Source organism: Camelus ferus, chromosome 16 (assembly GCF_009834535.1).
Source record: "Camelus ferus isolate YT-003-E chromosome 16, BCGSAC_Cfer_1.0, whole genome shotgun sequence".
NCBI classification, from domain to species: Eukaryota; Metazoa; Chordata; class Mammalia; order Artiodactyla; family Camelidae; genus Camelus; species Camelus ferus.
Window position 1 is genome coordinate 4,884,638 of NC_045711.1, and position 25,903 is coordinate 4,910,540.

General features: G+C 33.2%; 1 protein-coding gene and 1 pseudogene across 3 annotated transcripts in view; one reads left to right on the plus strand and one right to left on the minus strand.

Moving 5' to 3' along the window:
- VMP1 (vacuole membrane protein 1) overlaps positions 1-25,903 on the minus strand; it is a 105,726-nt gene that overhangs the window by 36,191 nt on the left and 43,632 nt on the right. For 2 of the 3 annotated variants that reach the window (XM_032498383.1, XM_032498384.1), the window contains exons 6-7: positions 23,677-23,844; positions 16,709-16,840 (exon numbers count right to left, since the gene is read on the minus strand). In XM_032498383.1, coding sequence (XP_032354274.1) covers positions 16,709-16,840; positions 23,677-23,844 — 300 coding nt within the window. The remainder of the gene's footprint in view (positions 1-16,708; positions 16,841-23,676; positions 23,845-25,903) is intronic. The other variant, XM_032498385.1, reaches the window with a different exon arrangement.
- On the plus strand, positions 7,389-8,930 carry LOC102515515 (annotated as a pseudogene).

Below are 25,903 nucleotides of genomic sequence, written 5' to 3' on the forward strand. Positions count from 1 at the left end.
TTCCCCTTCAAAAAAAGGGGCGGGATTATATAAAAAACAAAAAAATCAGATTTCACATCAATCAAAATCTATAAAGTAAAGAAGATTCATGTAGTTTTTGAAACAGCAAGAAATATTTACTTTGGCAACTAGCTAAATTTAATAAGTACTAAAAACCCTGTTCATACATTTCTATTACTTAATGCAGTTTTATTAGACTGCATATTATGAAAATTTAGTGGGTCACAAACAGCATTCTGTTTTTTAATGAACAAACTAAAGATGTGAAATCAATACATGTGACACAAGCAAATAACTGCCTCACGAAACAGTTATTTCAGTTATACATGCACAGGATCTATACTGTAAAGTACAATCAATGCAGTTTGTATTATGGGATATGGAAAAATAAAGATCCAAAACTCATTAATAAAAAGGCAACTGTGTCTGTAGCAGGTTCTAAGACATTTCATCCACATTGTATCTTGCATGACTAGTAAGATTTTTTTTCCACATAAAAAATAACACACATGGAATCTATAATCTGTGAACAACACACATTTCAGAGAGTTGTGCCTAAAATAGCAAGCTACCAGCTATCTGGTTCAAGGTCATAATTAAATGGATTTCTTCACGTACTCATATATTTGCCACCAAATTTACTTCAGCGGAAGGTGGTAAAACTATTTTTTTAACTGACGTACAACAAATACACAGTAATGCATACAAGTCTAAAATATACATCTTGGTGGAATTTTACAATGAACACACCCATGTTAACTACCACCGAGATCCAGATATAGAACATAACCAAAACTTCAGAAACCCCACTGGTGGCACTCCTAGTAATTACTCCTTCCCCCAGAATAACCACTATCATTGACTTCTATTACTATAGATGTAGCTTGGCTATTTTTGAACTTTATATAAATGGAATTATATAGTAGATCTTCTTATTTCTGGCTTATGTAGCTTAATATTATGTTCATGTGATTCATTCCTACTTGCATGTAGCAATAATCAATTTGTTGCCTTTATATGAATATACCAAAATTAAGTTAATTTATTCTATTGTGGTGGACATTACGGTTTTATCTAGTTTGGGGCCTGTTAGGAATCACGCTGCTATGAGTATTCTTGGATGAGTCTCTGGAAGCATCTTTCTGCTAGGTATAAATCTACAAAATGGAACTGCTGGATCGTAAGTTATGTTTACATCTAACTTTACTAGACAGTGCCAAACCCCTTTCAAAATACTTTTGTTGTAAGAGTATTAATATTACTTTTAATATTGCTTCACTGTAGCCAACTGATAATAAATTTCAATTGAAATAAAAAACCCTAAACTTTCCCCTTCTCCTACAGATGGTTCTAGTGAGTGTTAGATAATTAACAGCTTTGATAATTCAAACATATGAAGATTGAATAAATTCAAGCATAAAAAGAGGAAATGAAAAGCTTCAAATGCTGAGTTTTGAAAAATAAAACACATGTAGATTTTGCTCATATAGAATTTTAGAAGACAAAATTAGAATCTTTTTCAAAAACGAGAATTCTTATTTAAAAGCTATTCAATTCAACCCAATAAAGCTGGTAACTATCCTCCCCTCACATGTGGTAATAAAGAATACAAAGACATCATGCTTCATCCATTAATTCAACATATATTTAACAAGTATTTACTACATGCCAAACACTACTGTAGGAGCAAGGGATACAACATTGAATTAAACTGATAACAATCTGGACCCTCAATCAGCTTACATTTTAGTGAGAGGAGACAAAAACTACAGCATGAGGTGGCAGGGAAGTTGTAATTTTAAATAGGATGGTCAGAGAAGGTCTGACAGAAAAGGTGACATATTAAAAACCCAAAGGAGGTGAGCGAATAAGCCAGGCTGAGAATGCAGGGGAAGAGAGTTCTAGCAAGTTTTTTCCCTTGAGATAAATAAATAATCTAGTATGTGTATGTAAGTGGTGGGTTGCAATTAGTAGAGAGAAGGGGAAAGAAATGATGGCTCAGGAAATATACAATGAAAAGGAAAGCATGAAAAACAAAAAGGATGAAAAATGCTTAGAGAAACAGAATATGAAGATCAATTCTACAGACTTTCTGCGACATCAAATGATAGCACACCAACTATGTTGTTCTCAAACTTCTCTGAGCCACAGTTTCTTCATCTTTTCTGTAAAATGATGATAATAATATCACCATGATAATTAAGAGACAAAACTGATTATGTGACAAAACGTTTAGACTAGAGTTACATTTCTGTCAAAAGATAAAAAAATCCTAAGACTCAGAATTCTTAGTCAAACATGTGAGCTCAGTGCTAGTGCAACATCACACACCAGTAAGGGGTATGAGATTTTTTATTTTGTTTCGTTTATTTCAAAAAGAAAAGCAACATGTTAATATCAAGGAAAGAAGAGGGCTATAAAGCAGAGGAGGGTTCAGGAAGAAAATGCATTAAGGATCGAAAATTTAGCAAACCTGCTTTGCCAGTGCAAACAATTAGCTTAACTAAATACTCCATCGCAAGAGGGTAAAGATGGATGAGATTACTGCTCCTGAATGCTCCTTCTTAATCAACATATTCTTGTCTCCAGAAAATAAAGAGGGCATTCTTTAGTTATTTACACCTGTAATGGTTACCTCACTATGATTACTAATTTTAAAATGCACAAATCATCTATTAGACATAAAATACCTCTTGGGTAGTCTAGGAGGAAAGAAGAGATGGAAGAAGTAAGGTTTCAGGAGGCTTTCTCAGGGGCTGACCATCACCATTTGTTAACATTTTCAGATTAAAAAACTAGAGAAGTATTTTTGGAAGTTCCAGATAAGTATACAGAGCTTTTTCCTCCTTTTCACGGTCTTAAGTTACCAGCAGTAAAACTGGCCAGTATCTGTTGCGTCTTTTTCCTTCCTCTCTCTCTGCCTGCTTAGATTTCTGTTGAGAAGAAACCATATGGTAATTCTTAGGAAGGAAGGCAGGCAGGCAGGCAGGCAGGCACTCCTCCTATCAGTGCTTGCCTGGCCTCTACTTGAAATAACAATGAACCCTGCAGCCCAGGAAGAACAACAGTGCTCCAGACACTCAGGGAAACTGTCTGTGTGTGCAAGATTTATGAGAAATGACACATTACACAAGTAATGCATTTTTCTTTTCTCTTTTTTCCTGTCTGAAGCCAGTATCTCCTCATGTGATCTCCTCATGTCTCATCAGAAAGGGTATTTAGCAAATCTTAGTTGATGCTAGGGGAAAAAAAAATCACCTTTCATTTTTAGCACTTTATAACAGATTGTATTTTAGTTACAAGTAATTAATGAATAACTTTTATGTCCAGATTCAAATTGGAATTTAAAAAACAGAAAGCATATGACAATCTACTGTACATGTGAAAACAATAATACTAGTCTGTGAGAAAAAAAAAAAAAAGAAAAAGGTAAAAATGGTTGAGATGAACTTAAACATGCAAAGCTAAGAAAACTATGTCGGTACAGAATTTACAAAACTGTCAGGGACAGGAAACTTAAGAGACTGAAAACAAAAGATAAAGATAAATGGGTCCATCTCTATTAGGAGAAATGTAAATAGTGGGATTCTCTCCTAAGATAGAACCAATCATCCTACTTAAGTTTATAAATAGTCCTGGAAAAAGGAAGAGTTTAAGTTCCAAATCTACAGCAGAAAAAAGAGGGAAAAAACAAACAAAAACAAATCTACAGACACAACATTGTAAACTGACTATACTTTAATAAATATATATAAATACAAAAAACCACAAATCTACAGCTGAAATTAAAATTTTAAAGTAGGAAGTGTCAAATTCATGGCAATAAACTGAGGGGAAAAGAGGAAACATGGCAGGTAAGTTTCCAAGTGGACAAGAACAAGATGACATATTTAAGGGAAAATTATTTAAATATAAAATAATGGGCTATAAAAGTTTTAAGCTATAAACAAAGAAAAGAGTAGTCTCCCAAGTAAACAGCTTATTGAGGTCAACAATTTATTAAAAACATCAGCAAAACACATTGCCTAATAGGACTATACAGTTGTAGAAATCTGAAAAAAAAGTGTAGTTATGTAGTTGTCCCTGGAAAATCACGTGCAGTTCTGACAACTAAATGTTAGAAAAGATATAAGGAATTTAGGGAAAAAAAATCCATGGCAGGGGGTATTAAAATGATCAGAGTTTTGGGGCTATCAGATATAAAAAGTAAATGATTATCTTCTTTAGAAAGGGGAACCAACTAAAATCTATAAAGGTATGAAAAGAGGAAAGGGGATGTATGTTAAAAAAAAACTTGCAATACTAGAATGAGGGTGGTACCCTTTATAACATGAAAGAGGCAAATTTCAAACAAATGGAAGCATGGCTTTAAATAACAGGCTATGAACTGACTAATGTCTTTACCTTAAGAAGTAGTAAAAATATAAATTTTTACAAGTTTTGATACATTAATTGATGCAGATCCCCATCAGGGAAACGGGACACAGAAATCTAGAGTACACTTCTACTTCTGAGAGGAACACTGGATGAATTATCATGCCCACTTAAATGCATGTTTAAAAGCATGACAATCATTTGTAAGGCCCAAGACAGGAAAATGGGAAGAACGTTCTACCAGAGAAAATTCCTTAAAAAATACTCAGGAAGCGGGAACTACAGATCTATTATGGGCAAACCAAAAATCTTGACTAATTAGAAATAAAAACATCTTTTGTAATAGGAAATGAGCATAATAGTTATTATGCTGCCCGTGTCTTGCATTAACTCTGATCTTAGGCAAGGACCCCTAGGAGCATTCAGCAGTTACAACAGAGGGTGGGTTTGTATTTAATGTGTTACTGATTTGCAAACTCATGAGCAAAAAAAAGCACATCATACATACAGTCTGCTGGTCCAAGTTTCAATGAAAGGGGCCTTTCTAAAGGCATTTTACAAAAGGTGTTTGAAACATAAACCTGAAAAAAAATCTTTAAATTAGTTCAACAAAGGTAACCTAATGCCTGCCCACTGCTTATTTCTCCCCCATATCTATAAACAGGTGTGCAAATGAAAAGAACAAAGCAGACATAAAACAAAACTATTATTTTTCTCCAATGTGTAAAGCAAACTAACAAGAAAAGCCTTAAACATTTGTTACTTACCGCACTTTGTAAATCACTGAATTAACCTCTTATTTTCATTTTTAACTCACTTAATTTCAACTAGAATTGTTTCTTCATTAAAACAACTATTTCTTTTTCTATTTTAATTTGGTCATTGAGAGTTAGTGAGCATTGCTAAAATAAACAATTTCAAACGTTCATTATTCTGTAGTATCCTTTCCTGTGAGGAATAACTAGCTCAAAATTTTCTACCATGTTCTTTTCCCTAAATTTTTGTTGTTGTTGTTATGATAGAAGGTTAGCAGAATAAAATGATTTTCAGGAGGCTGAAATTAAATGTATTCATTAAATTTATTTTTAAAATAAAAGTTTGGTCGAGATGACATGGTTAAGTATAGAAATGAATATGTAAAAACAAACGGATTCGGGAATGCACACAACAGACATTCACTTGGCAGCTTGCATCAAATTGCAACTCTTTCCTGTTTAGTTAGTTAATACTACTATAACAATGGGTTAAAGAAATAGAGAAGAGTCCGAAAAGGAAGAAAGATTAAAAGTCTGGGAGTGGAGAGGCAAGAGAAGAATTCAAAATAAAGTAAAACCTTCCTGAGAAAGCAAGTAAAATGAGGCATTAAGAATTCCACTCTAAATCATGCTAAATGTGCTTAGAAACTACAACTATAGAACTGTTTTAAGTATCTTCTCTTGTTCAACCAAATGCAAGTTAAGTGACCTTTGTGTACCAAAGCTAACTGTGCTAGTAGTCGCAACATCCTGCAACAGAATCCTTCAAAAGAGACCACTTAAAATTGCTTAATCTTGATGGTACTTTGTGGTAAAATCATGAGCCAGCTCTGAAAGAAGATCTAGCAGGCCTGCCTTTTCAAAAACTTAACGTTGTTGGGTGTGGCTGCTTGACTCTGAAAAGAGAAACTACAGTGAGCCTCGGTAGCTTTGATTCGGCCTTTAAATGATAAAGAAATGTGTTAAACGTGTGTCGCTAATGTGCATCACGGTAAGGTTTAACCCTTTGCAAACAAGCAAGAGAGTCTGAGAGCAGGAAGCTTTTCTGTGGAACTCCTGACGCAACACAAACCATAGCAGTTACTGCAAAGCTTAATGCAAACCCTCTAGAGTCCACGTTGACAAATTCTTTAACAAGCCCTGTGGTTACAGGGAAGCTGGTTTCACTCTGACTCACTCCTACTCAAACAGTTTACTGGAAATGAAGGGGAGGGGGAATTTTCAGAGAAGTCATGTGATGGCCAGACAAACCACAGCCAGTAAGGTTCAAGAGAGTCAAAAACAGGTCCCAGCAGCAACCGACACCCAGAGTGTTCAACTGGCACTGAATTATATGAAAATGCATCCTGCTGGGTTTCTGATCATCTACACCCTGAACTCTTTCATAGATCTCTGTATGTGAAAGAACAGATATTTCATAGGGGAAAAACCAGCAGGCATTGACATGGTATGTACGACGACAAACACTTCATAGGAAAATGTGCTTAACAAAGAATACCATCAAAGGAATCTTAAAAGCACTTCAGCGAGTATATAATCACTATTAAATCCTTTCCCATTGTCTCTTAAATCAAATGACCAAACATATATTCTATCATTACCAAAAGAATGTTTAAAAAAAAACTTTAATTATCACCTCATGCGTAGTGCGGATGTTTATAGGTAATCTATTCCTGCATAAAAAGAAAGTGCACTGGCCATAAGAATGAGAGCTACGTTACAACTGATTAACTTTTTTTTTGGTGTTGCATGCTTTCACTAATAAAATAATGTAAATAGCTTGAAATTTCTGAATGAGAAAAGGATCCTATTAAAGCTAAAAAAAAGTATTTTTCATTCTTAAATACGTTTAATGCAAGGTAGTAAAAGATATTTAAACTTAATTTGGTGGCTTAGTTTCAATAAATCAGACTAAGTGGCAAGTATTAATTAATTTAAAAATAGCAGTCCTAAACAGAACCTAAGAAATGCTCCCTTAAAATAAGATTAAATCCAGTGACTATAAAACATCCTTTGAGGAACTACTTAATCTAAGATGGTGTACAAACTCATGAATTATACTCAATAGAAAGCTAACCACTATAAACATGAAGGAAAATACTGTATCCTTTAAAAAAATGAAGTTTTAAGAAATTTACATTTCTTATTTCTAACATAATTCTCAATTTCCTATATTGATAGGAGTAATAAGAAACAGTAAGTTTCACACAGTCAGTAACCTAATACTTTGTGAAAAAGAATCCAAGTAGCTCGGTCACTTGAAGAGATGTTTAGAAAAGCAAACTTATTCAAACCATATTCTTCTCAGTAAATATGTACAACATTCCTACCCTATTGTGTAAGTTTTAAACACAAAAATACCACAACCATCCATTCCTCATTATTTCTTTTCTGTTTTTTCCTTTTTGGCGAGAGGAGGAAATTAGGTTTACTTATTTATTTTTAGAGGAGGTGCGGGGGATTGAACCCAGGACCTCGTGCCTGCTAAGCATGCGCTCTACCGCTGGAGCTACACTCTCCCCCGTCCATTCCTCATCAATAATACTGGCTGCACTAATCTTTTAGGATACATCAAGCAAATAATTTATTTTTCAAATTCTTTGAATCTTAATGTCTTTAATTTTCCTTTTTCTTTGATTATGCAGCTTACATAATAAACAAGCCATCACAACCACCTTTATTTTTGCTAAAGTATTTAACTTTACAAACATTATTATACTTAATGTGAATTAAAGGTTACAAGTCATTTAACTAAGGATGTTTTCTATATTATCTTCAACCATTGCTCTCAGATGATTTTTTTAATTGAATGAAAGATTCTTTAATTTATAGTGCTTTACAATCAGATTATTAAACTCAAATATGCAAAACAGTTCAATCTTTTTTATGTAAGATGATTTCTGTGCTCACTGTATTTTTTGTTTTATTTTTTATTTTTCACTGGAATAAGACTGAATATTCCCTTTTGTCTCTCTGAGCAGCAACATGGCAGTCTGCAAGAACAAGCGCCTCATGAAAGGCAGCAAAAAGGGAGCCGAAAGGAAAACGGTTGATCCATTTTCTAAGATTGGTAAGATGTGAAACCACCAGCTATATTCAATATAAAAAGTATTGAAAAAACTAGTCATGAGAACTTAAGGAACCAAAATCACATCTGATGGCCTGAAGAATCATGTTTTTGAAGTGTGCTTTGCTGATCTGGAGAATGATGAAGTTGCATTTAGAAAACTAAGCTAATTATGGAGAATGTTCAAGGCAAAAACTGTTCGACTAATTTCCAGGGCACAGATCTTACCTGTGATAAAATGTGCTGCACGGTCAAAAAATGGCAGCCCATGACCGATGCTCATGTTGATGTCAAGACTACGGGTGGTTATTAGCTCTATCTATTCTGTGTTGGTTTTACTTAAAAACGCAACAGTCAGATTCAGAAGACCTCACACGCAGCACCAACAGGACTGCCAAATCCAGAAGAAGATGATGGAAATTATATCCCAATGACTTTAAAAAAGTGGTCAATAAATTGATTTCAGATAGTGTTGGAAAAGATATAGAAAAGGTATGCCAATCTAGTAATCTGCCCTATGATGACTTTGATAGCAAAGCAAAAATGCTGAATCCCCAAATTTGAATTGGGAGAATTCATGTATCATAGTGAAGGCAGTGGTTTTGCAAAAGCTACTGGGGATAAGACAGATGCTAAAGTTGAACAAGCTGATGGATATGAGCCACCAGTCCAAAAATCTGTTTAAAATTCAGAACTATAAGGGTGATAAATAAAAAAATCTTATTTGTGATGTTACAAAAAAGACTGAATATTAAGTGATCATGCTTCAGGTAATAGTACATTTTCTCTTAATATTTCTTAGTTCATTCAAAGCATCTATTACATAAGTAGGATGTGTAAGTCAATGCAGGCAGTGTCAAAAATACACACATTTTTGTGGCTTCCTCTCAAGGAGCTTACAAACTCCTGGGAGAAATGAGAAAAATTCACAAATAGTTTTAAAAGAAGGGAGAAAGTGGTAAGTGACACAAGAAAGATACAGCAAGACAATCCTCAGGGATCTGGACGATTTTTGAGAAGCAAAGGTCCATGACCAGAGGAATTTTTCAGTAAATTGTTTTTGTTGCTTTATGCGGAAATAGATTGGGAAAAAAAAAAAAAAGACTAGTAAAGAGGAGACCTTATTAGGAAGTCACCAGAAATGTTCAGAGAAGAGGTGATAAAGGTATGAACCAGTAGTGAGAAGGGAAAAAGAGAGGGCAAATATGAAGATACTGTGGAGGTAGAATCAACAAGCCTTGAAGAATGACTAGATATGAGAGGTAAGGAGGGAGTCAGATTTGAACTCCAAGTGATTAAGAGGATGGTGATATCATTAACAGAAATCATGAACAAAGGCAAAAAAAAGATCATAAAGAGAGTAATTAAGCTTTGCAAGAAATAGTCCACAAAGCACACAACAGCTATCTAGACCTAACTTTTATAAACAATGCTATCATTGTTAAAAGTTATAGGAAGCTACATTCATTCATGTCTACCTCCCACAGACATCTAGTAAAAACACGATAGAAAGCCAAGAGCAAAAGGAAGTCAGCTTAGTGGAAAAATACTGCCTAATCTCAATACTGTGGTCACGAAAATAAATTAGGTACCATAAGGAATCAGAATTCAAATAAATGCATCAATAATCTTTTTTTTCCCCTCAGGATATCTATAAAACAAAATCCAACCATCAGTCAAAACTGAAATTTAGGCAAATACTTAGCTATAAAATTGCTACCTAGTAACAATTTCCTGGTAAAAGTATATACACACTTTAATCTAGTTGGAGAGCACATGGGAAAGCAATGAGAGCCAAGTATTTTTTTTACTCTTCCTGCTGATAAACTTACTCTACCAAAGGGATTTGCCTTCAAGAATAAAAAATACATTTCCCACCTCATTTCATTTTACTTAATTTGCTGTTTTAGCTACAGTCAATCCAATTTTTTTTTTTAACATTTTATTGCTCCTGTCAAACTGGAGGTTTTAAAAAACACATGCCAACAATAAGGAGATTCCAGCACCAAAATCAGGTAAACTTTTACGTCTTTATGAAACTGATTACTATAAAACCTTTTAAATCACAATTGATAAGATATAACTAAAAAGATGTCAGGAAAGTCACGGCTTATCAAATAAAAATCTAGTATCTTTATACCATTAATAATTATTTACAAAAATATAATATCCAATTTATGAAAATAAAACCTAAGAGAAAACTAACATTAAAATCACTGGGAAAATGGTGTTGGAACAATACATAAATAGCTAATGAGCTGAAGAAGAGAAACCTAGATTCCCATATTGTATGACAGGTAAGAATATTTCAATAGATTAAAGATTTAAAGGTAAAAATAAAAACATAAAAATACTAAAAGAAAATGCAGCTGAATATCTACTGCATAATACTAATGGTTCAGGAAGATAAATTTTAGGCATAACTCCAAAAGGAAACATCTAAGATATCAGAATAAAGAAACAATGTAAACTTATTTATCCAAAAAGCAAAACACAATAAAACACACAACAAACAATACGGAAAAAATACTGTCAGCATATGACAAATGGAATCTCCTTAAAAAGTTCTAACAATAAGAAAATGAAAAGATACACTAAATATTTTAAAAATGGGTAAATGAACCAGTTAGATGAAAGTTTTTTCTTTGTTTTTCTGTAGTTTCAACATTTTATATGATAAACATACTTTGTAGTGAGAAATAAAATTGTTATAAAAAAAAAGATGTGGAAAATATTTGACGACAGTGAAAAATGTTCACAATATGTTTTTATATTCAAAACAAGTCACAAAACAATAAATAGAATATGACTCACTCATAAATATTTATAGACTGAAGGAAAAAGGGATTTTTTTAAAAGTATACAAATACCAATTTTCTGCAATAAGCTGTATGCAATCACTTTTTAGTAAGAACACAATTTTAAAAATCAGTATCAAATGTCTATAATATATATGTCAAAGGGGACCCTAAGACTAATATATACAGTATGATTTTAGTTTGTATTAAAAAAATTATACAAAGAAAACTGTTTAGAATATGGTGACTATTATTCTACTTTGGGGAGTACGTGTGTGGGCTTTCACTTTTTAGTTTTAATACTGCTGGAATATTTCAATCTATAAGCACTTACACAATTCAAAAACATGCAAAACTGGAAAAAATAGAAATAAAAAGTGTAAGACAAATCTGTCACTAGAAACATAAAAAAATGTAAAATCATTGACTTAGAACTAAAATGACAAAAAATATCCTTTTAAATTGTTGTAAATTTATTTGCACAGTAAAAGTGAAAAACAAAAACAAGAATGCATCACAAAAGTGTTATCAAGCAGTTGAGGTATCTTACTTGGCTCTAGCAATATTCCACAGTGTTAAGCAAGAACAAACAAAAACAAAAACCTTTTATTTGCCAAACTTACTTTGCAAGAACTCTTCTTTGAACAATGAATTAAAACATTAGCACCGTTTAAGTTAGTTTAAAATGTGGAAAACTGACAACAGCCCCCTCCCCAACTATTCTTCCTCCACCTCCTTTACCCACAAAATAAATAAATAAAAGTTAAAAATCCTCATACAACCCCTTATCTAAACCTGGGGGAAAGTATGAAGGGATAAACATACTTACATACATTGAAATCTATAATAAGCCACTAAACTGACGGATACTGGTAAAAAAAGCATGAAAGGCAACAAAGAAAGAAAAGAAAAATCAAATGTAGTAGAAAGAAAAAAACTGTAATCGGTTCTTCACTTTTTTGTTCCATTAACCAGGATGAAAATGTTGCTATATTGTGTTACAGTAGGCAAAGCACTAATTCAAAGTCAGAAAACTGGGTTGGGTAATGGCTCTGAGAGTGTGTTTCCTATTTAAATCAGGGAAAATATCTTCTGCTTCATAGCTGTACTGACACACTTCATTCAAGTGCCTTATTCATAGATTTTTTTATTGACTTTAGAAATTTAATAGGGAAGATCACAAAGTTGTCAGGGAGAGGTTGTTTTACTCATTATTTTACTCATTATTTTTTAGTTTGCATAATCAACTGACATTACATATGACAGTAATTTGGGATAAATTTTTTAAATAAAATGCTCAGAAAGAGTATATAATTTCTGACTAAAGAACATGAAACAGAAGTGCACATTTTGTTTACTTGATTTTTTAATATAAGCTAAAATGATATTAGGGAATAAGAAATAGTTTATCCTAAAATAGTGATGGGTAATTATTGGCTTTACAAGATGAAAACAGCTAACCCTCTTGACCATCAGAGTATTGTGTGCATTCTGGTTTCTACAACTCAAAACTTGCAAATTAGAGCTAGATAAAGACTAAGAGTCTTCAAGGTGCAAAAGTCTTCAAGAGCTCAAATTATACATATAAGATGAAGCACAATTTATTTCTTCATCAAATTCTAGAAGACCTGAGTTTTTGGAATTTTTAAAAAATTACTGAGCCAATGTGGGCCTTAGAAAATTTTAACCTGCTAATTCTAAGACAAAACTTATCCCTGTAGGTTCTCAGCATGAGTATGTGCTCTTGCCAGAGGAGAGACAACTTTTGTATATTTGACAAGCCCATCACTTCCCCCTTTCTAAATTCTTTTCAACAATTTCTTACATTATATGATGTCAAGATCAACTACCATCTCATTCCCCCTTCTAGAATAATTTTAGTTTGTTCTATCCTATTAAAAATGTTATTACAGTAAGTTTTCCACTTCAAGATGACAATATAAGACCTTTGCCCCTGTGGCAGATTAAAGATGGGTGCAAACTCTTGCTTACTGCTCTCATTGAGAGGTGGGTCTAATTCCCCTCTCTGAGTCTGGGCTGGCTTTAGTGATCTACTTGGCCAACATAAAGTGGTAAAGTGACTGGGATTTCCAAGATAAAGTCACAAGAAACCTTGCAGCTTCCAGCGACGTTCTTTCAGAACACTTGTTTCTTAGAACTCAGGTGTTATGAGGAAGCCCAAGAAGCCCCAAGAAGAGTAATTTGAGGTCCCAAACCAACAGCCAGAATCAACCTGTTCATCATGTAAGTAAACCTTGGAAGTAGATCTTCCAATTTATAGTTAAGCCATTTTGCCCAAACTGCACATCTGTGAGCAATATAAACTATTCTTGTTTCAGACCACTAAACACTGGGGTGGTTTATTATTCAGCAGTAGATAACTGGAATATGCTTTATCTTAATGACACCAAAACATAGAAAATAGGAACATGAACTCTGTCTTTGATGAAACTAGCATTAATAAATGAAGAGAGATGCAGATAGAAGAAAAGATTATACCTGAAAGCCTGCAGTGGAGACATGGAAGAGAAGTAATTTGTACTACAGAACTCCAAAACTGGGATAGGGCTGAAAACAAGGAGACTATATAAGAAGTACTCAGCACAGCCAGACAACTTCCTCCGCTAGTCCCAAAGAAGACATCAAGCATAGCCTCCGGACACAGTGAACCGAAAGTTCTGGGCTCAGGACATTTTTGCGCAGGTATCCACAGACTGAACACAAAGTAGGTTAAATGAAAGGCTACACATTAAATGGAGATCTCTAACTCACCTTCACAGGTTAGGTTTAGAATGTCAGCAGCAAGGTTTATATTCCCTAGGCAAGAAATTAGAGGATCCACCTCTAGAGAAAATGAACCATCCCAAAGGAAAGATGCACAGGAACTGATAAACAGAGGTTCCAATAAACCCAGTGGTCTGCCACTCCTACACCTTGTGTCCACATACATACTTTCCATTCAGCTTTTATGTGCCTTATTCTTATATATAAACAGATGAACAAGGATCACCAGGTTTTGAGGAAAGGTTTCAACAGAAGACAGAACAGACAAAGGAGAAACAAACAAGAAAACAAATGCCTGGAGTAACAGAAAACTTGAAGAAACAAAAAATCTTCAAAAAGATAAGCCATCTTTTGGAAGTATAATACAAATTGATTTTTGAAAATAAATATCTATCAGCAGAAAAATATTTTAATATTAGGTTTAGAAGATAAAGTTGAAGAAATTGCATACAAAGTAAAATGAGTAAGTATTAGCAGCAAAATGATAAAAAAAAATTAAAATAATGGGTGTTGGAGTCCCCATATCAAAATAATGATAATTCCAGAAAGCAAGAGTAGAGACCAAAGAGGGTAAACTTACACAGAAAAAATACAAGAACATTTCCCAAAACTAAGGGACTCTAGGTTGACAAGTTTCCTGAGTGCCTAGCAGAATATATTTTAAAAAGATCCATACTTCAGATAATGAAATCTAAAAGCTTTCAGAGAAAAAAACAAAACAACCAAAAAGACTACCTATAAAGAGGGCTCACCATGGCATGAGGTATATTACTATCAACACTAGAAGCTTGAAGATGACTGGGAAATGCCTTCCAATCTTAAGTTAAAAAGTGATTTCAACTTAGAATCCTATATTCATTTAATTGATTAAAAGTGAATGAATACAGTATTTTAAGAATTTTCCTTCTACTCATCCTTTCTCAGAAAGCCACTGCAGAATATATTCAACTAAAAATGAGGGAGTAAATCCAGAAAGAGGAAGGTAAGGGTCCCAAATCAAGAGGGAAGCACCCGTGCAGAGGGCCAAGAGAACACCAAATACAGACTGGAGTGGGAGCATGGATGAATCCAAAATGATGACTCCAAAAATCAATCAATCGATCGATCAATCTATCAATCAATCAAATAAAAGTGATATGAACTTAAATGTGTTACCAAGTGGCAAGTGATGTTGAGAAGTGTTTTACAGAGCCGGATGAAGGAAGAGAAGAGATTGAAGAAACTATGCCAATGAAAAATTATTAATTCTAAACCAAAAAACTTTCTTAAAAAAAGGAAAATAATCATAGTATTATTAGTTGGCTTACCAGAAAACAATACTTATACCTGCTTGGTATCTAATCATAGCATAAAGATTTAAAGCTGCATGCCATCCTACACTGATTCTACTTCAACTTGCTGATTTTACATAGGTGAAAAAAGTTTTTGATGTGTTAAATGCCATGCACTAATTAGTGTCACAAATGACAGAGTTATCCCAAACGAGGGTACTTAACCATCTATGTCTACAGATGGACACAGTTTCAGTAAATGGAATTTACCAGTAATGCTGGCATTCTGAGTTCTGGTTCCAGCTCTACTTCTAAGCATGTAAAATTAAGGAGGTAACAACTTCTAGCTCTGCAGTTTTCTATAAAATTAGAAGAATGGCACCTTTCCATACTACTTGAGAGTTAACATTAGGGTCAAATTAGAGACTGGATTTTAAAAAGCATTAAAAATAATTTAAAAGTATTATTGGTATTACTAGTAATAATTATTAGCATTAATATAAACATTATGATGTGAGGAGGACAGGCACAGTATCTGGTGAAGACAAAGCAGATTGAAGGACAACTTGCCTCTTTCCATGCTGAGCAGTTGTCCATAGCTCTTCAGTTCATTTGTTTTATGTTTGGCTAGTCTATATTTATATTTGAAAGTTGTATTTTCAATTAAAAACCGTTAACTATGCTTAGGTGATTTCCATTTAATAATGCTTTTTTTAAAAAGCTCACCTGTCACTAAAAAGTACGTATTTGTTCCTCTCTAGGGTAGCAGGTTTTGGGTCCCAGATTCCACTGAGAAGAAAACTATGAACTCCTTCCTCAAAATAACTTACGCATACTTATGTGGGCGCACGCACTTACAGACACACAATAATAAGACAATTTCTTAAACATTTCATAGAGTAATGGTCAAATTTCAAGAGGGAGATGTATTTTTTATATATATTCTTTCAAAAATCTCTCCTTTAAATCTTTGATTTATGTCTAGGCTGATTTCTACTGTCATCCCTATGATGGAGACTCAATCAGTTAATAATGTTCTTAGGAATTTTCCTACAAAGAAAAAAAACACCTATTTTGTAACATTAAGATACAGGTTGATATATAGTTTGTGCTCAGGTATAAAAAGGACTTGGCCTTTTTCCCCCAGAACAAAGGATAAGTTTATCTTAATTGTCCTTTCTTAACTGGGAGTTAAATTTCTTCTAAACACGGTGAACTGTTTTGTTATTTTTTTTAAAGTAATTAATCAATTAAAATTAATTATTTTTTTAAAAATTAACTTAAGTAAGAAGTTCTCTTATTTTGGACTACAGCCTGGCCTGACTATTTATCCCCCTTACTTATTCAGTGGTCTGTTTGATAACACTTGTAAACACATAATGGACAAATAATGTTTAGCTCCTTAACCTCACTGGCTAGAGGAATTTACCCGGGTTTAGTCTGAGTTGTCTTGTTGACTCTTTCTGTATTTCTCTATTCTAAGATCATGATTATAATCACTTTTATATTTCAGCTTTTCGAAATCTTTTATAACAAACCATGTATGATTTTGTTTTCACACTGGCAGTTTTCTTCTTCAAAGTAACTACTGACAATTTTACCTTAATCATAACCTCTTTAAGGGATAATTATTCAATTTTTTTCCCCTACTGATCTTACTTGTGCAGCCTCTGCATGTTCCAGCATCTCTTCAAATTCCTGATACTCTTCATCATCTGGTTCAGCACCTGAGAGGCGAGCTGCTCTGGCCATGAAATATGGAGGCAGCTCTCCAATTGCTGTACCGATACCCTGTGAAAAACCAAAATACTATATGAGATTCTCTTCTCAACACAGCGATGCTAAACAGATCAAATCTATATTTGTCAGTTCTCACCAAAAAGCATGCTAACATGCATGTATTAGGGAGGAAAAGCTATCCTATATAATCAGGAGGATATGAGTTTGAATCCTGACCCGAATACTGACCTATGTAATGCCAGGCCAGAAAACATACACCAAAATCTTAGACAATCCCTGGTACATTGCAGACACTAAATTAATGTTAATTGTCAAGCATCTCTACTTACAGCCTCTGTTGTTATTATTTTTCACATATCTTTTCCGTTTACTAATTTTAGAAATAACATATGCTTTTCTAGACTTTTGACATGTTATGACATCTTTTTGATTGAAGTATAATTGATTTACAATATGATATTAGTTTCAGGTATAAAACAGTGCTTGAAAGTTTTTACAGATTATATTTCATTTAAAGTTACTATAAAATATTGATTATTTTCCCTGTGCTATACAATGTATCTTTGTAGCTTACTTATTTTATGCATAGTAGTTTGTACCTCTTAATCCCCTATAGCTCTCTTGTTCCCTCCTCCCCAAAGGTAACCACTATTCTGTTCTCTATATCTGAGAATCTGTTCCTCAGACATATTCTCTAGTTTGTTTTATTCTTTAGATTTTGTGTGCACACACACACACATACACACACACAGTTATTTTTGTCATCCCCATTTTCAAATATTCAAATGATTTGCTAATGAGCATTCACTAGGATAGCTGTTAAGATACATATTTTCTAGGGAATCTTCTGGTATTCAGGCTGTTGCTTTAATCCCAATATAACATTTTTTGTGCAGAATTAAAGCTTTTAACAAACTGTGGTCAGGAAGCCACTTGAAATCTTAACATAGGATGGATAAATTTTCACCACAGGAAAAATGTTGATTTCCTCAGGACACTGAGTGACTCATGTTTCAGTCACTTTGTGGATTCTTGTTTTTGAAGATAATTTTTTTTTCAATTAACTTAGGACAAAAGGATGAAAACAAAGGTAAAAGAATCAGGAACTTGCTTGGTCTTAAATGGCTTAAATACAGGATAGATAATAATACAAGGGGCCTATAGTCTCTAAGAAAATTCTTAACTTTGAGCCATCCTTCTCTGTCCTGAATCATAGTGAATAAAAAAGCTTTGCTCATTTTCAGAAGCAACTTTAGGCCTTTCTATTTGCTCTGTCCTATGACTCTACCTGCAAATGCATTGACAAGAATCCCCAAGGAACATTATCAAATTCAAATATTTCATGATCAATGTTATTTTCCAGAGTGTGGAATCCCAAGTGTAACTCCATTACCCACATGTGAATCAGGTGTTATAAAAAGAGCATACTTAAGTGCCAGAAGAATAAGACTATATTTAAAGAACAGAGAGAAGAGGAGACACATATACATAGAAGGATACGAAAATAAAATTCAAATCATATTTTGCTAAACAAGAAGAGTTAATGTTACTCACCTTTGGAAGATGTTAAAGAACCAACTAATTATTTAAAAAAAACTGGTAAATAGAGAGAAATAATCAATTATTTACCCTGTCTTAACCTATACAAAAGATACCTCAGGGTAACCAAATTGGTGGTAAGGAGACGTTTCTATTTATATTGCACTTTGTGATAGAAATACACAAGAGTATAAAGTGCAGTCTTGTCAAAAAAAATTGTTTTCCAAGCCTCTTAATCCAGCTATCAATTCACAGGAAAAAGAGAAACATTTAAATTACACCAAAATACAATCAGTAAAAATCAACTATGGAAAACTGAACTTGACAAACAATCCAGTTTCATCAACAAATACATTTGAAAAGAAAAAAGAGAAATAAACACAATCAGAAAAATCTGGACACTCATCAGGTAACTGATTTGAAGAAACAATTCCTAATTTCTCTTAGGTGCGACAATGTCCTCAGGTTGATATATTTACAGATGAGGTATGATAATGTTATCTGGGATATGCTTCAAGATAATTGTGAGCAGAGTGAGGAGGGGTCTAGATAAAACAGTATTAGCCAGGAGTTAATATTAGCTGAAGTTGGTTGATAATATTTTGAATTAATTATATAATTTCCTATACTTAAATTTTTTTTTAACACAAAGTAGGAAGAAAAGTTAATTGCAACATTTCATTCAAAACATAAACTTCTCTTAAAAGCTATTAAGTCAAATGCTCAATAGTTCTGAAAACAATCATATGATTCAAACTCATGACAAATTTCCTTAAAGTTAAAAAGGAAGTAGTAATGTATTGAGATGAAATCAAGAACTACGTACTATCTTAGCTGATCATATTCACTGTTACATTTTAATTCTGCTCATGTTTTCCCATATTAGCAAGGAATAAGAATGGTGATCACGGGCCAGGGTTCTATTTTCTATGCACACAAATAAAATAAAATAAAAAGAAAATATAATCATCCAGACAGTTTCCTCAAAATACATTATTGTCTAGACACAGAAGTTTAGTCAGTTATCTCAAATTAGATACTGAAGTTGTTACAAAACAATTTTATAATTACTACAAACAAAATCAATATAAAAAAAAAAAAACTAAACTGTGGAACACTAAAAACTGTCAGCCTAAGTTTAATTAAGGGAAAGAGATGACTGGCTTTATTATTGCAAAAGAAAGACAATTTGTATTTAGTCAAGCAATAATTCATAAAGCTCTTCTAAAAACTATCTGCTGTGTATCAATTTATTAACCCTGAAGTCCCTGCTTCTTGAATTGGAAAAGAGTTTAATATGCAACAAAATATACAAAATCAAAAGATAAAAAGTATCTTTCTGGAATGTCAATTTTATTCAAAGATTTGGGGGAGGAGAAAAATCCTGAACTGTTATGCTTTTAAAAAGTTTTGTCATATATAAAATAGATAAACAACAAGTTTATATTGTATAGCACAGGGAACTATATTCAATATCTTGTAGCAACTTATGGTTAAAAAGACTATGAAACTGAATATACGTATTTTCCTATATGACTGAAGTATTGTGCTGTACACCAGAAACTGACACAACATTGTAAACTGACTATACTTCAATAAAAATATATTTTAAAAGTTTTGTCAAGTGAGTTCACAAGTAAATCACCAGCATCTTGCTTTTTCTGTTAGGAATCCTAAATTAAATGGTAAAAATCTGGAGAGTAGAAATTTTTATATATGCTGACCACTCAGAAATTATAGCAGTTTGGTATTATCAGTGTGTTAATGATCTTTAAAAACAAAATCATTTTTCTATTAATTATTCCAACTAAAAACATGAGACAGAAGTTAAAAGCAAAAGTTTGCAGGGTAACTTGGAACCATTGAGAAATTCAGGGCTCTTACAGTAATGTTTAAAAAACAACTATACCAACTCTAGTAAAATTATCAGACAGTTTTGCAAACAAAAAAAAAGAGAAAATATGCTTCCAATTTCCCTTAAGATTAGTTTTAAAGTGGCTTCAGGAAGGGATGAAGTTCTGATACATACTACAACATGGATGAAACCTGAAACATGCTGGGTGAAACAAGCCAGTTACAGATGGACAGATACTGTATGATTCCATTTAAATGAGGTATCAAGAATAGGAAAATTCATAGAGGCAGAAAGTAGAGAGGTTACCAGGAACTGGGGAAAGGAGGGAATGGGGAGTTATTGTTTAATGGGTACAGAGTTGCTGTTTGGAGATGACAAAAAAGTTCTTGAAGTGGATATTCGCAATGGTTACACAACACTGTGAATGTATTTAATGCCAGCAAATTGTGCACTTAGAAATGGTTAAATGGTAAACTATGTTATAAGTATTTTACCATAATAGAAAAACAAAAACAAAAACAAAACCATGAACTTAACAAGGATCCTTAGATATCCACTGAAACACTGCTATTTCACGGAAATCTTCTCTGAATCACAGACTAGGAAAAATTTTTATGTTATGCAGATCTCTCCTTCATAACACTTATCACTGTTTGTTTAAATATTTATATGTATATTTTTTAATGATACTTATATATATCTTTCCCATAATTATTTCCCTTACTAAGATGTAAAATTCCATGAGGGTAGAGACCATTAAGTTTTGATCAGCCTGAATCTCCAATGTTCGTATGCTTAATATTGTTGAATTTAATTATTATTATTATTATTATATTATTGGAATTCATAAATGAAAAGAAAGTTTTTGAAGCCCTGCACTAGTGATATAGCCAAATTGTGAAAGATCAAAAAGATACAAGCTTGTTGGGGAGGGTACAGCTCAGTGGTAGAGTGCGTGCTTAGCATGCATGAGGTCCTGTGTTCAATCCAGAGTACCTCTCTTTTTTTTTTTTTTAAATAAAAAAGCCTTTAATAAATTGCATTAAGGGTTCTCCAGAGGATCAAAACCAACAGGGTAGATAAAGAGACAGAAAGACTTAGATAATAGACAGGTATTTATTTTACGTATTTTAAAAAAATATATAGTGGTATGTATCTCTTCATCCCATATTTCTAATAAGTAAGGACATTATTTTTTAATGGAGGTACTGGGGAATTGAACCCAGGACCCTGCACATGCTAAGCACATGGTCTACCACTAAGCTATAACCACCCCCTAAGGATTCCAATTTCTCTACATCTTCACTAACACTTCTTACTTTCCTTTAAAAAACAAAAACAAAAACAAAAACCAGCCATCCTAATGTATGTGAAGAGGTATTTCCATACGGTTTGGGTTTTCATTTCCCCAGTGACCCATGATGTGGAGAATCTTTCTGTGCAATTATTGGCCATTTGTCTATCTTCTTTGGAGAAATGTCTCTTCAAGTTCTTTGCCCACTTTTTAATTTGGTTGTTTGTCTTTTTGTTGTTGAGTTGTAGTTCTTTAAACATCCTGGATATTAAACCCTTATCTGATATACGATTTATAAATATTTTCTCCCTTTTTGTGGTTGTCTTTTCATTCTCCTGAATAGTGGTCTTTTGATGTACAAGAGATTCTAATTTTAGCAAAGTTCAGTTTATCTATTTTTTTTTTTTTTTGCCTCTGCTTTTGGTGTCATTTTAAAAACCACTGTCAAATCATCATGCAGATTTGTCTCTATATTCTCTTCCAAGAGTTTTAGTTTTAGCTCTTAAGTTTAGGTCTTTGATGTATTTTGAGTTCATTTTTACGTATGGTGTAAGGTAAGGGTCCAACCTCTCTCTTATGCATGTGGATATTCAGTTTCCTCAATATTCTTTGTTGAAGGGACTGTCACTGTAAATGGTGAAAACAGTAAGAACCAATTTAAACATGATTATGTGCGACATTTTTTAACATAACAAAAGACAGTTTCAAAGAAGGGAATAGGAAGAGCAATTCAGCTGACTAATCAGTATTTACTGACATTCTTGCGCTATGCGCAGAGCTTAATGCTGCCTGCTGTGAGGGTAATAAATATAAGGTACAGTCTGAATTTCTTTTTGGAGATTAAATCTGTTTGGGGAAGTAAGCGACCACACCAGCCAATTTAACTAATTTGAGGCATGCATGGAGCTAGGCCAAATGAGCACCTCAGACAGTATGCACTATGGGAATTTGGAGAGGCAGGTATCGCTGCCAGCTGGGATGAAAAATTTTCTTTCTTGGCATTAGTGTCAATCCAGCCACGTAAATCATCTTCAAAAGAACAAAAGAAAAACAGAAAACCGAAGTCTATTATATACATACTCCCTTTCTAGCATGTTCTAAGTATCCAGTTATTTCATTAATAGCTTTTCATCAAACGATTAATGTGGTGAAATTTATAAAACATATGCAACTAGTACAATGAATTTGCTTCCAGTATTTATAAAAGACTAACAGGAAACATGACAGTTTTTCCTGTCTTTCACATTCAACAAATTCAATGTATGGCATTTCCCTTTTAATTCTTTTAAAACATGACAAAGTTGCTAACATTTAAATGTGTTTGAAAACTCTGCCTCTTCTGTGGGCATGGTATTCATGTCCGTTTTAATTAAGAGTTTTAAGTGGTCTGTTCCACATTTTTTTATTTTATAAGAAAACTGTTAGGGAAAAAATGTTACAGAGAACATATAACTTAATGACTCCAAATGATATTAAAATAATATTTCAAACAGTAATAGGAACTCTTAGCAAATGAACTATTCCCCAATGACAGACACCTGAATGAATTTAGGCATATAAAAAAATGCTTTGTGTAGATATGTGGATTAAAATACTTCTACCATTGAACAAGCAGTCTAAAACTTACCAAAATATATTAAGCAAACTATAAAAAGAATAATTGGTAGACTGGAAAGTGAGATCACCGTATACAACGATATAGTCTGATACCCTCCACTACAGTAAAGCGTGGTTTATTAAGAAATAAATATTGACCTTACTTCAGTATAATAACAACTCAGAAAATGAAATGAGTCGTCTAAGAATAAACACAGAGTATTTATATCTAGGAGAGAGACATATAATATTTACCAATCTGGACTGATACATAACCATTTGTTACGTGTTTGTCAAGTTTTACAAACATTACTAAAACTTAAAAAATGGTATGGTTGCATTACCTATATTTCTTTCCTCTGCTGCTGTCTACATGGCATCAGTGCTTCGTGGCACCAAGCGTTTCCTGCCTTCCTGCTGAATGTCACTCATGAACAGGAGAAGCTCTCAAAGGTTTCTTTTACTTGGAAGTTAGGTAGCTGGTGAGTTTATGAATTAATTATCTACTGACTTGGTATATGCTTGGTTCAGTTTCAATGAGGTACAACAAAGAGTCAAGAGAGTGAGGTTAATTTTAAACAAATACGAAAATGGACATCTTACCCACATGCAGGCCTCAATCCTAACTTTTGAGATGATGCTCCATAAAGAAATGGCTCCTTCAATGCCCTCTTCATCTGGACAAATAATCTGATCAGGATAGGGTGGTTCAGGGAAATTAACTGAATTGCATTCATAAGCAGCTAATGTAACTGAAGCTATATGTGGACCCTATTAAAAAAAAATGAGAAACCTCTGGTGAGAAATATTAATGAAAAAGGAATTATCAATAGACATGTTTTTTTTAATGGTACCTCAATCATTATATATTAAGAGAAAAATGTTAGCTTTTAAAGGACAAGTTGCAATTGATAATTTGAAAAAATTATCCTTCCCAGAACCTCTTCCCAGTTTGCTTTTTTAAAAATCAATTTCAAATTCATTGAGGTATAATTATACACAGTAAGAGTCATTTTTTTAGGTCTATACTTCAGTAAGTTTTGAAATTATATTCAGCCATATAACCATAATCAATCAAGATACAGATATAGAACATTTCCATCACTGCAAAAAATTCCCTTGTGTCCTTTTTCAGTCTCCTTCGTCAGCACTACTAGCCCCTGGAAACCATATGCTTTCTAGCTTGATTCTTATTTTATTTATCCATCTTTCTTATTTGTAAGAATGTTATTCCCTATGATAAAACCTCCTGTGCCCCTATTCCTTTAGGCATAATTTGAGAATACCACTTTTTGTCCTTACTTGAAAAACGGTTAATGAAGTAACTATCTCACTTATCTCTCCCACTGAGAACTCAAAATGAAAATAAAAATTTGGAACCAGTATCAGAGTTTTTCTTTTAAACTAACTTTTTCTAAGGAAGCTTTTGTGTTGCTTTGTACCTTTATTCTGAAAGATTACAAACTGATTATAATCATATGGATTAAAATGGATTAATATTTAGATGTGTGATAAAGAGGTAAACACAATGGTTCCCAAATGCACATGTATGTTAAGGGGAGGACTTTGTTAAAAATACAAATTCGGGGTCCCCTAAGCATAAAATGATTCAACAGGTGGACATGGGAACCTGTAAGGTTTTTTTTTTAACTTTTCTTTGTGTGTGTGTGTGTGTGTGTGTGTGTGTGTGTGTGTGTATTTTAATTGAAGTATAGTCAGTTTACAATGTTGTGTCAATTTCTGGTGTACAGCACAATGCTTTAACATACATATATTTGATTTCATATTCTTTTTCATCATAAGTTACTATAAGATATTGAATATAGTTCCTTGTGCTATACAGTATGACCTTGTTGTTTATCTACTTTATATATATTAGTATCTGCAAATCTCAAACTCTCAATTTATCCCTTCCCATACCCTTCCCCTGTGGAAACCCTAAGTTTATTTCCTATGTCTGTGAGTCTGTTTCTGTTTTATAAATAAGTTCATTTATCTTTATCTTTTTTCTTTTTTTTTTAGATTCCACATATAAGTGATATCATATAGTATTTTTCTTTCTCGTTCTGGCTTACTTCACTTCGAATGACAATCTCTGGGTCCATCCATGTTGCTGCAAATGGCATTATTTTATTCTTTTTTATGACAGAGTAACATCCCATTGTATAAATATACCACAACTTCTTTATCCAGTCATCTGTCGATGGACATTTAGGTTGTTTCCATGTCTTGGCTATTGTAAATAGTGTTGCTATGAACACTGGGGTGCATGCATCTTTTTGAACTAAGGTTCCCTCTGGATACATGCCCAGGAGTATGACTGCTAGATCATAGAGTAAATCTATTTTTGTCTTTTGAGGAATCTCCGTGTTGTTTTCCATAATGGCTGCACCAAACTACATTCCCACCAAAAGTGTAGGAGGGGAACCTGTATGTTTTAAACAAGCTCATTTTGAGTTTCAAATAGGTTAGGTTCTTAATAAGCTATTAATGGTCAGAAAATAAGCAACCTCAGACAAGTCACTTAACATTTCTGGACCTCAGTTTACTCACCTGCAAGGCAAAAGTATTAGATTTATCTTATGGTTTTATCTAGCTTCAAAGTTTAAAAAAAAAAACCAAAAACCTAAATATAATCAAGTATATCAATAAAATCTACTGCTAATTTCCAAAGTTCTCATGAAATACAAGCTCCAGAAGTTGGACATTCTTAACATGTTTTTCTAACAGATGTTATGTAAGTATTCACTTTAAAGAATGCTGTAGACAAAGTTTATAGCAGCTGCCATAAGCATAACTTCTAGACCCAGATGTTCTGATTCAGGTTCTG